This window comes from Mytilus galloprovincialis, chromosome 8, assembly GCF_965363235.1.
Source record: "Mytilus galloprovincialis chromosome 8, xbMytGall1.hap1.1, whole genome shotgun sequence".
NCBI lineage: Eukaryota > Metazoa > Mollusca > Bivalvia > Mytilida > Mytilidae > Mytilus > Mytilus galloprovincialis.
Window position 1 is genome coordinate 7085493 of NC_134845.1, and position 12269 is coordinate 7097761.

The window sequence follows — 12269 nt, forward strand, 5'->3', positions numbered from 1 at the left end:
TTGTCCGGCTAGCCGCAGAATAGCCACTGCCATAAAAATAAGCAGGTGTTGTATGATTGTCAATGAGACAACTATTCGCCAAAATTCAAATAGTCAATAGTGGATGTTAGCAATAATATGCAACCATGCGGCCTTCAACAACGAGAAGCATGATCTGGAGACATTTGAATGTCATGTCCAGTCTATCGAGTCCTGACCAGATTGAGTCTAGATCTTGCTGAACGTCTTCCGCCTGCATCAATAAACTGTCTGGTCGATGTATGATCTCTCTCGGGTTGCATTAGTTTTTCAGTATATATATGCTAATAAAATTGAGAATGGAAATGGGGAATGTGCCAAAGAGACAACAACCCGACCATAGAGCAGACAACAGCAGAAGGTCACCAACAGGTCTTCAATGCAACGAGAAATTCTCGCACCCGGAGGCGTCCTTCAGCTGGCCCCTAAACGCTAAACATGCAATTTGGGATCATAATCGGATTGAGAGCGGAATAAACGGCACTAATTCGACAAAAAAACGGTTACCTGAAGGTGTAATACCACCATTGATTTTCCCCTATTAGTCTTTGTTAGATTTGCACTTTTCAAAAAAATGTGCACAATTTATTTTTATTTCAAATAATGAAATACTTGGCATGAGTAAAGTTTTATCCTGTCCAGTTCTATAGAAAAAAAATCACATAAAATTTCATTGCATATAAGAAAAGAACCATCATTGGAAGTTAACTAATCAAATTTCTCCCCTCATTTAACCTCTGTACACGATTTAGTAACCATGTAACCTAAAGTTTACAAACTGTTCCATAGAAACCCCAAATAAAAAAATAATTGAGCTTTGAAATACCCAAGAAATATGTTTATGACACAGAAATCTTTAACTGGATTAAAATGTAGAATTAATTACCTACAACTGTCAGATTCAAGGGACAATTTTTTTTCGACCTATTTTCGTATCAACCGGATGTGACGCGCCATGATTTGGTGGTATTACACCTGAACAATATCTGATTGTTATCGTCATTTAATCAATTATTTTTCAATTTCTAGGTTATTGATCTTGACAAATTTTAATTAGGAATGGTCATATCAAGGACTGCAGAAGAAATCCTGTATGCGTGACTGAGGCTTCTGTTTTTTTTTCAGTATCGTTAATATTGGTGCGGTAATTTCGGAGATCTTTGAAAATCTTTACAACAAACGACGGACCACGACGTACGACGAATTATTGTGACCTTTTTCTTTCATTTTAAAAAAAGGAACAATTATGATAGATATATGCTTGAATAATTATGTTTGACCTGCATGTCATTATGTCGAATGAAAGCCGATCTTTCATGATAGTTTAGTATGTCAAATGAAAGTGTCCTTCATGGCTAAATAATTGTAACACAATACTGTAATTTAATTTTGTCGAACGTTTGATTTGGCCACTCCCATAGTTTACTTACAAGCACAATCAACAGTTTGTAGCATGTTAAAATACAGTATAAAACAAACAGAAAAGTGAATCATATAACTTTACCATGATTTTTAATACGCATGATATTTGCCACTGGACGTTTGTCAACCAATATCAGATTAATTAATTAGTATGATACTAAACCCCTATTGTGCCTGATATTCATATGATGAAAACATAATCAGTTTAATTGAAGTCTGGAGCTGGCATGTCAGTTAACTGCTACTAGTCTGTTGTTATTTATGTATTATTGTCATTTTGTTTATTTTCTTTGGTTACATTTTCTGACATCAGACTTGGACTTCTCTTGAACTGAAATTTAATGTGCGTATTGTTATGCGTTTACTTTTCTACATTTGCTAGATTTATAGGGGAGGGTTGAGATCTCATAAACATGTTTAAACCCGCCGCAATTTTGCGCCTGTCCCAAGTCAGGAGCCTCTGGCCTTTGTTAGTCTTGTATTATTTTTAATATTAGTTTCTTGTGTACAATTTGGAGTTTAGTATGGCGTTCATTATCATTGCAGTGGCGGATCCAGGGGGGGGGGGGGGTTCCGGGGGTTGCAACCCCCCTTTTGCCGATCAATGCATTTGAATGGGAGCATATAGTTGGAACCCCCCCCCCCTTTTACTCTGTGTTGGGAAACCCCCCCCCCCCCACCCCCCTTTTAAAATGGCTGGATCCGCCACTGCACTGAACTAGTATATATATTTGTTTAGGGGCAGCTGAAGGACGCCTCCGGGTGTGGGAGTTTCTCGCTGCATTGAAGACCTGTTGGTGACCATCTGCTGTTTTCTGTTCCATGCATGGTCGGGTTGTTGTCTCTTTGACACATTCCCCTGTTCCATTCTCGATTTTACATACAATTTTAGATTCGCCTTATTCATAAAGAGTTGTGAAAAAGTTAATTTAATAAATGAATTCAAGAATAAGTCTATATATTTTAACATAGTAACATTCTTGCTTTATTTGACACTTCAGTATATATCGGTATACACGTCAGGGCTGATGTATGCTATGTTCTACGTGTCAAAGTTAAGATTTACTTTTATTTGTCAACCTACGTCAACTTTTAAGTACAAAGTTTTAAATTTACTGATTATTAAAGATATGCAATCAGATCTAGTGTAAGCTTCCTGCTGACGTCGAATTAATATCAATGGTATAATTATTGTCAGGAGAAACAATGAACAATAAGAGTGTTTGTTTACCGCTTGTGGTCCATAGAACTACATGATTTGGTAACAACAAAATATTTGTGTTTTTATTTTTTTTTTTATGTCAACTGGTTCAAAAACTTGAGTGAAGTTTTACCCTTACCATCATTTTGGTAAATATTTAAATCAATAAAGGAAAAAATAGTATATTTTAATTGTTAGACTTTACATTTGAAACGTCGTGTAGAAGACATAATTTGGACATTATGATTTCGTTTGGATTTGGCATGCTTGTAATTTGTGTAATTAGTCATACAGGTTAGTTAATAACATGTATATGTATATATTTATATACCCTTACTTTTTATCTCCTCTCATATTCAATAAACTACAATATTTTAGGTGTGAGGGATGGATATATACCCTGCCAGGTCCTGTCTGGTTTTTGTTTGTTATATGTTTTTTCTCTGTATCGATCTGACGGATGAGCGCTCAAAGACACGGTTAACATCGCTACATGTGTCATGTGCCTGTCCAAAGTCATGCACCTGTTGTTTGGAAGTTGTCGTTGGTTCTGTCAATCATATTTGTTTTTTGTTGTTTGTTTTGCTATTCTATCAATTTAGTTTTCTCTATTGAATTGTTTCATATTTTGCTTGTGTAGGGGGCTTTTTTAGCCGTATATGTTTTTCTTATTGTTAAATACCGTATGGTTGCCTTTATTGCTTACATCCACTTTATTTTAACTTTGGTGTATAGTTGTGTTTTTGACAATCATACCCTATCTGTTTATCTAATATGATGTTACATACATGTTCATTGACAGTCAAATTGATTTAAACATAAAATATATGTATACATTTTTTGCAAACTATAAACTGATCCCACTTCTGTTACTCGGTGACCAAAATACGTATATGAATTATTCACTTGTAGGTGAATACATTTTTTAGTGTTCAGTCAACTTCACTAATTTTTTTGGCCTTTTAAAGCTGATCTTGCGTTAAGGGCTTTGCTCTTTGTTGAAGGCTGTACAGTTACCAATAGTTGTTAATGTCTGTGCCATTAGATTTATTTTGAAGAGATGTATCATTGTCAATTTTACCATATCTTCTTTTTTATATAAACACAAACGTGTTCATCTTATTGTAATTTAAGATACTACCACTAAAGCGAATGCTCCTTTCATACAGGATAAAAATAAAAAGAGTTATTTGAATCTTTATTTTAAAAACTGTTTTAATATATGTGACTGTTTACTCTGTTTGGAGGGATTGTTTGATGAAAAGGGACCAGAGTATTCACGACATAGATAGTTGTCACATTGTAACGTTGTCAATCATTTCATTTTCTTACTTTTATATAACGAAACAGGTTAATGTATATAAGCATTCTTCATTATGTCAGATACACTATTTAATAAATATGCCAAGATGATCGGCTTTACGATAACGTGCATGGAACTCAGAACTAAATTAGATTAAAAAAAAATATTATTTTACGTAGTGTAGGATTATACGCTCTCTATATAAAATATCGTTATATATTATTTTAGATGCTTCCTGTCAATTCAAAGATTCCCTTCATGGTAAATGGAATGGCGGTTATGATGGAGAGACCAGGAAAAATGTTGTTTTCAATTTTGATGGGGATACACTGAGGGATTTTACCTTAAACATGCCAACACTGTCACAGACAGATTTTACTTGTGTCGAAAGTTTCCAGAAAGGAGATACGACGATTTATACCTTACAAAATGTGGAGTAAGTATGGGGTTGTCTTCGATATCAAAATTTTTGATATATAACAGAAGATGTGGTATGATTGCCAACTAGACAACTCTTCACAAGAGACCAATGACACGGAAATTAAAAACTATAGCCTCACTGAACGGCCTTCAACAATGAGAAAAACCTATACCGTATAGTCAGCTGTAAAAGTCTCCGAAATGACAAAATATAAAACAATTCAAACGATACAACTACGGCCTTTCAAAGTTCAAAGCTAAAAATGATTAGGTTCAGAATGGTACAATAGTTTGGGTGTTTGTCCATGGGTGTGTGTGTTTCTATTAAACTTACATGCTTGTGACAAAAAGCTTCATTTAATACAGTTTTTGTTTTCCATGTAGTTTGTGTTTACGTGTAGCCATGTTCTATTTCAACTGATTTTCTTCCACAAAACTTTGGGAATATTATTTGTACACTCGTTTGTTTCAGGAGACACTTTTAATTGATTTACATACTTTTAATTCATTAAATGAAAAGAGTTAATTAGTAATATTATGATTCACATATGTATTCATATAAAAGAGGGGCTAAAGATACCAGAGGTAAAGCCAACCTCTTAGATCGAAAATAAACTGACAACGCCATGGCTAAAAAAAGAAAAAGACACACAGAAAAATAATAGTACACAAGGCCCAACATATAAAACTAAAGACTAAGCAACACGAACCCACCAAAAGTTTGTGGTGATCTCAGGTGCTCCGAAAGGGTAAACAAATATGATCACGTTGGATGTTTGCGTAATTCAAAAAGTCTATTATAGTTAGTTGAGAAACCGAGACTGTAACAAAATACAGATGTTGTTTGTTTTGTTTTAGGACTCCACAACCTATTTTCGGGATACAAATCGACATTTATTTTTGTCTTGCTGTCAATGGCGAAGAAGAGTATTCCATACAGACAGGTACAACTTATAATCATGATTTTACAAGCAGATTTCGTATGTTTAAATCAATGCCCTGCCCCATCATCACAGTTATTGCGTTTTAATTAAAAGGTAATTTCTTATTCTGATTCATTTCTTTAAAGTCTCTTTTTTCATAAACTATGTTGATACGGGTATATATCTCCTAATTGATACGATATTCCCGTGCTTGCATTTCCTATCATGATTTTCTTGATAGAGGGTTACTGCTCACAAGGAAGCTATTAAACCAAGAGTTCCAAATTGTGAAGTTGAAATCATCCCTTCGTAAATTTTACAGACGCCATCACGAGTTGGTTGACCGTTATGGAATAACCGTTTCACAAATGATATCGGATATGTTCCTTACGTCGTAACTACAATCCCCTTCCCTTTCATGAATGTGACCTACCGAATTAGACTATTTACCGGATTTGTTATCACATAAGCAACACGACGGGTGCCGCATGTGGAGCAGGATCTGCTTACCCTTCCGGAGCACCTGAAATCACCCCTAGTTTTTTTATGGGGTTCGTGTTGTTTATTCTTTAGTTTTCTATGTTGTGTCGTGTGTGCTGTTGTTTGTTTGTCTTTACATTTTTAGCCATGGCGTTGTCAGTTTGTTTTAGATTTATGAGTTTGACTGTCCCTTTGGTATCTTTCGTCCCTCTTTGATACGATTGCTATGCTTTCTTTATAAATAGATGACAGGTACAAGCACAGTTTCCGGAATTCTGAAGATTTTCATTAAATGTATGGCACCATTGAAATCTCTGCGAACTGTATGTTATCGGTTTGTGCCCGGTGGGCTCATCGTTAACATAGTAATGGCCATTTTCATGATTTCGAAAAAGCATTAATTTGACCTTAATTACTTTTCACTAATAATTTTTATTAACAATGTATTTGCATTCAGGTATCACAGATCAAATATATTCGTTCATTGTGTTTTTGATTGAGCTAAGCCTTCCAATAAATATTTATTGTGTGTTTGTTATAAAAAGGAGAAGGTTTGGTACCATAAAAACGTTTGATCCCGCTGCACATGTTTGCACCTGTCCTTAGTCTGATGTACAGTAGCTGTCGTCTGTTTATGTAGTTCATAAGCGTGTTTCTCGTTTTTAAATAGATTAGACCGTTGGTTTTCCCGTTTGAATGGTTTTACACTAGTAGTTTTTGGGACCCTTTATAGCTTTCTGTTCGGTGTGAGCTAAGGCTCCGTGTTGAAGGCCGTACCTTGACCTATAATGGTTTACTTTAATAAATTGTTATTGGATGGAGAGTTGTCTCATTGGCACTCATACCACATCTTCCTATATCTATTACATGTAACGCGAGCCCTGAATTTACACCAACTGCAAAAGCACTTTTTTCTTATTATAATTATCTTAAAGAGAACTCTGTCAATTTTGTATGAGTTTTTAATTTAAGGTCATTTATATGATTTGGAGGTAAGTTTCACTTTGACGTCCATTTTCATTGAACTAGTAGACATTTTTTTAGGGTCAAGAGAAGACCACCTGCGGTTGTGTGATTTTCTCGGTTATTTTAGCCCTTTCGTCTGGTTGTTGTCTCTTTGACACATTCTCTATTTCCATTCTCAATTTTATCAATTGCCCAGTTGGGCAAATCAACATAAATTACTGCAAAAACTTTTGAATTGAAATAATGCTGTCTCTTCTGTTCACTATAATCAATCAAAATATATCAATGTACTAATGATTATGTGCTATGAATTGAAGGTTTTAACCCTATCCTAAAGGATAAAGTATATGGCGTGAAAGCAGGCAAATCGGTTACTATTGATGATATTTGTAACCAAAATGGTAAAGAAATGAACGAAATGATACAAATAACGGATCAAATGAGGGAAAGTAAAGAAATAACAAGGTAAGAAATGCAAAGTAGGTTATTGTCATCTTTGTTAATTTTGAAAATGATAGTAGTATTTTAAAGTTTTTGTTATCATACTGCAATATACATATAACTAATGCATAATTGACTGCTTTTCTTCATTTAGTTTAATTATTAAAACTCGCATTTTGTTTGAATAATATTTACTGAGAGAAAATATATTTCATCAACAATGCTCAATTGTATCAACGTTTTACGTCACACCTTTTACATGTAAGATTGATTTATTCTAACTCCAAAAACACAAAAAAAAATCTTGATCTACTTCAGAATAAAATGCAAACAGTGTTTCACATATACAAAAATGCCAATCGGTCGTAATACGTGAAGGCGTCCAACAGAATTACATTTACGTATATATCGAACTTGTAAGACATATAAAAAGAAGATGTGGTATGATTGCCAATGAGACATCAACAATGAGTACATGTCTACAAATGTAGATATATATGTACAATGCCTTTGTGAAAGGGTGTGGGAAATGTTATATAATATTCTCTTTTTTACTTATGTTAATATTTTGCTAGTGAAAGGTAGATAATTCAAATGTTTACTATGAAATTATAATTTTAATTTTGAACATACATGTAGCTGATAATATCTATTACATTATTTTGTAGACTGTTCGATGCACTAGAAACGGAACTTGAAGACCTACCTTGAACATCTTCAGATACATGTACATTGTAGTCAGTCTCTAATGACATTTTGTATTTTTTGCAATCAATTAAGTTTGGCGAAAGCAGAAATTAGTACCAAGACATTTTGTCTGAAACTTTTAATGGTATCATCAAATTTTGTAAATGATTTTACCGATGTTAAAATGTTATTCACTTGCATTTTTTTAAAATTCATCTTTATTATCATTATTATCATCGTTATCTACAGAAAAAAATGTAATGTCATGTTTGTGTTCATTTATTTACCACATAACCGTTTATAACTGTTTTAAAAAAGCGCATAGCATATAATTTTTTCATAAATGGGCATCGGATTTAACAGGACGGTACTGCATATTTATACAATGTACTATCCAAAAATATAAACAAGCGCCTACCTCCTGTGAAAGTTCAAATGAAAAAAAAAAGAATTTTCTACATCACAGTTAATCTACCGGTTGAGAGTTTTGTATTCAAATCAATTATTTGAAGGGAGTATTTGCTGATATTTCGTTGCTGTTCATGTATCTGTTAAAAAATCTAGCGGCCTAATGTATTAACAAAATAATGAACGAAAAACAGATATGTTAACACAGCAACAAACGGCATCCACTGAATTACAAACAGCTGACTTGGGACAGGCACATACAGAATGTTGCTGGGTTGCGCATGCTAGTTGGTGTCTGTCCAACTCTGCCCTTGACTCGGACAAACACCGAAATACAATACCCAATACTAATGCAAAATTAATTTTGGAATTAAATAAAGGAGACGACGAGCATCTTAAGTAAAAGTCAGCGAGACAGTAACACATCAACACAGACAACTAAAGGACATTCAGACGTCAATATAGGCTTTTAAAAAAAAGACAAATGTCTAAAACATGTTAAGCTTTAAATCGTCTGGAATTTATTGCAATAAATATAACAGACTTTAAGAATGAAAATGGGGAATGTTTCAAAGAAACAACAACCTGACCAAAGCGCAGAAATCAGCACAATGCCATCAATGGGTCTTCAACACAGCGAGCAAATCTCGCACATGGCGGCTATTCAAGATCTGTAAGAGATTATTCAAGATTTGCTATCACCGATAAGGCTGCTGTGTTTCAGTTAATTATTAGAGTGGACAAAATTATGTGCACCTATAACAGTTTAGGAATATATAAGGGACAAATTTGACACTGTTAATTCGTGTTCATAAATATTTATAAAATCATATAATAGCTCTCTTAAATATCACCAAAAAGTGTAATAATGTGTCGAATTGAAAAGAAATACGAATTAAAAAATATATATTTCTGACCAAGTTCGGTTTGCAAATTATCTACGTCCTTATTAGGTAGAGAAGATACGCTGAGAAGTGCTTTCAATGTGTTTGTGACTAATACAGCTTGAGGTGTCAGTTGCTTTTTGATTAGTGACTTTCCGTTTTGAATTTTCCTCGGAGTTCAGTATTTTTGCGATTTTACTTTTTGCTTCTCGTTGCCAGCTGATCTATTCAACTATGTATGCTTTTTATAGTAGTGATTGTCATTTTTTTTAAAGACAAAATAAGAGAAAAAATATATCCTCATTAGTGTTAATATATATTAGTAAATATTAATGACTTCTATTCGTATGTAGGAGATAATTATTTTTATAGCTCTTCTTTATTTTCTAAAATCAAATAAAAATGCATTTCAAAGATCAATAAGTTACAATTAATAAAAAGGGGAAGTACAAATATTACTGTCTATAAACAAATATCCTTTTCCCACATTCACTAGATATAATAAGTTTTCTTAATGTTTTATTGTAATTGATCGCATACGGTAGAGATAAACATTCAAAAGCTGGTTCATCGATCAAAAACTTGCTTCCATCGGTCGAAATTTCTAAAACATGCGGCGATGACCCGTAATTGATCACTAGAACTTTCCCCTCTGGTAAAGACGTGATCCCTTTAAAAATAGATCCGTTATACTTAAACTTGTAAATGATATCTCCAGAACTATCGAAGCAAATGAAGGAACTGTCATCGTCATTGGTAAAATAGATTTTATTCCCAGCTGAATGAACATAGTTACGGTAACTAACTGGTGTAATAATTGTATTTAATATTTGACCACGATGATCTATTACTAATAACCCTTCCGTTTTACACGCCACTACTAAAAGCTTGTTCATTTTAGTTATTCCAAAGCACCCATAAGTAAGTTCTACAATTTTTCGCTTTTCTTTTTCTTTTGGATAAACTACTTGAAAATATTTTTTAAAAGGCAGTGTGACAAAAACCCTATTAGAATCCACCAAAGTAAAGTCAAACGGTTCATCTTTAAGGGGATAGACGTCTAGGACGGATCCTTCTTCTGTACAATTCAGTAGACGTTTATTCTTCCCATCTGCCAGTAGGAGGTTCCCATCATCTAGAATGAGTACGCCTGTTATCATGACGTCATTCTTTTCTTCAGTTGGTACAACGAAATCTGAAGACAGGTAAAACGTGGGAACTAAAGCTTTCCGCTCGAAACTGACGGTGTTCTCCTGGCGATTCTTGACCGTCTGTTTTGGTGTTATCGGTGACAAGGTTCGGTTTTTATAATTATTATACTCGTTTTCTCTCACGGTTAAGATATCCATATCAACATGAACAGGACTACATAAATGCGGATCAAAGCCTAACTGATGAGCCGAATACGGAATTTGAGTCCGATCCGTATTCTTTGGGACATCTATTTCAACTTCCGTTTCTGTCAATCTAATTCCACCAAGCTTTTCAGCATTGAGGAGTTTCTGGAAGCTTTCTTTAATAGACAAGTCGAGTTTCAAGTCTTTAACACTTTCTGGTAGGCTAAGCAGATATCTCTCGTGTCGGGTCTGTATATGGGCACAGTCTTGAATGAAGTTTACTGTTTCTGCATTCGAACCGACCAGCTGTAATTCCTCAATCATTTCAAGATGTGAAGCGATTGCTTTTCTTTTTTCTTTCAGGTCATCAATTTGAGTTTGAAGTCTTGTCTTGTAGTCGGTCATGTCGATATCAACATCTTCCAAGAGCTTCTTGATCAATATTTCTATTGCTTTCCTCATATTTTCACGAAATGACTGTACTTGATTAACAATTGTTTCTTTCTGTCTATCTAGTGCCTTCAAATTCCTATTTCTATTTTTAAGAATTTTACCGAATGTAAGACTAGACTCTCTCAGCCTCTGATTGAGATCATTTATAGCAAACGAGTTCCGGGCACCTGTTCCGTCTGAGTTTATGTCGAGTGTCTTACAGTTGAAATGAGTTATGTCTTTCTTGCAAAGATCACAGATAGTATGATTGTGAAACCGACAATACATTGATATAACTTTGGAAGGGTGTGTTCGGCAAAACATTATTGGGCGTTCCTTTCTGAGGGAAAAGATGTGGTAATCTTCAACTGGCATGAAGCTATGATTTGAGGAAAATTTTAATTTCTGATGCCGCTTTTTGCAAGGAGTACACAGGAACTTCATACACTTGTCACACCATCCAACAGCTATTTTATTCTTTCCCTGCCCGGCACAGTTATTACAAGGGAAAGTCGTAGCCATTCTCGTCGCTACAATGAAATATATGCTTTGTGTAGGTATATCAAGAAGACAAGTTTCATAACAAAACTTTAAACGTCAAACATCCAAGACACGTCATCAATTTATAAAAGCTGAGACACAGAAATTACTGATTCGAGATTTTACAACAGGCGTAAAATGATTATCCAATTTATTTATCTTGTTTTATGAAATATATACATATTGATTACTATTAACATATTTTAATTTTCTGTTTAAAGTTGGAATAAAAATGTGTATTTCCAAAATAAAGTTATATAAAAATTAGAATAAATTCTGCATACCTGCCATTGTGTTGCCTGCCATTTTGAAAGTATTACTTTTTAAACCTAACCAATATTAAAGTATTTAATCGGTTCTACAGTGCAACTTAATGTTCCGTATCCACAATTGCAGTAACGTTTAAATATTTCCATTGACTTTGTGTTATTTTTCGTGCTTAATTTCAATGGTTATTCAGACATATCAAGATATCTGTTGTTTTAACGTATTAAATGAATTAGATCTCCGATCGTTTTGTTTTAAAAGTGCACTGAGAAACATAGCTAAATTTATACTATGTCTGTTTTACAAAATTCCCTTTTGTCAACGCCCTACCTTTTATTGTTATACTAGAAACTATCCTGTGAAGGTTACATTATCCTGCTCCAATATATTATGTATTCATTTGGAAAATTTCTTTTATTTATATTCGTTTGAATGTAAATAAACACTGGCTATTGACCGAAATATAATCCAAAACAGAAATGGGGTTTTTGAAAAGATTTAGATAACAACTGTAACATTATTTATTAGCTTTTGTGATAG

The 12269-nt window shown here is 33.9% G+C and overlaps 1 protein-coding gene and 1 long non-coding RNA gene across 2 annotated transcripts; one reads left to right on the plus strand and one right to left on the minus strand.

Annotated features, from left to right (window-relative positions):
- Positions 1–2785: 2785 nt before the first annotated feature.
- LOC143084961 (uncharacterized) lies at positions 2786–8059 on the plus strand. Its single transcript, XM_076261057.1, has 5 exons — positions 2786–2935; positions 4173–4380; positions 5223–5308; positions 7051–7198; positions 7843–8059. Exons 1-5 carry the CDS (start codon positions 2884–2886, stop codon positions 7883–7885), a joined length of 537 nt encoding a protein of 178 aa, XP_076117172.1. The 5' UTR covers positions 2786–2883; the 3' UTR covers positions 7886–8059.
- Positions 8060–9503: 1444 nt separating this feature from the next.
- Positions 9504–11993, minus strand: LOC143084962 (uncharacterized). The gene is made up of 2 exons (XR_012981219.1): positions 11747–11993; positions 9504–11452 (listed from the first exon to the last, which is right to left on the minus strand). It is a non-coding gene; the product is annotated as an uncharacterized LOC143084962 (long non-coding RNA).
- Between the last annotated feature and the right edge of the window lie 276 nt (positions 11994–12269).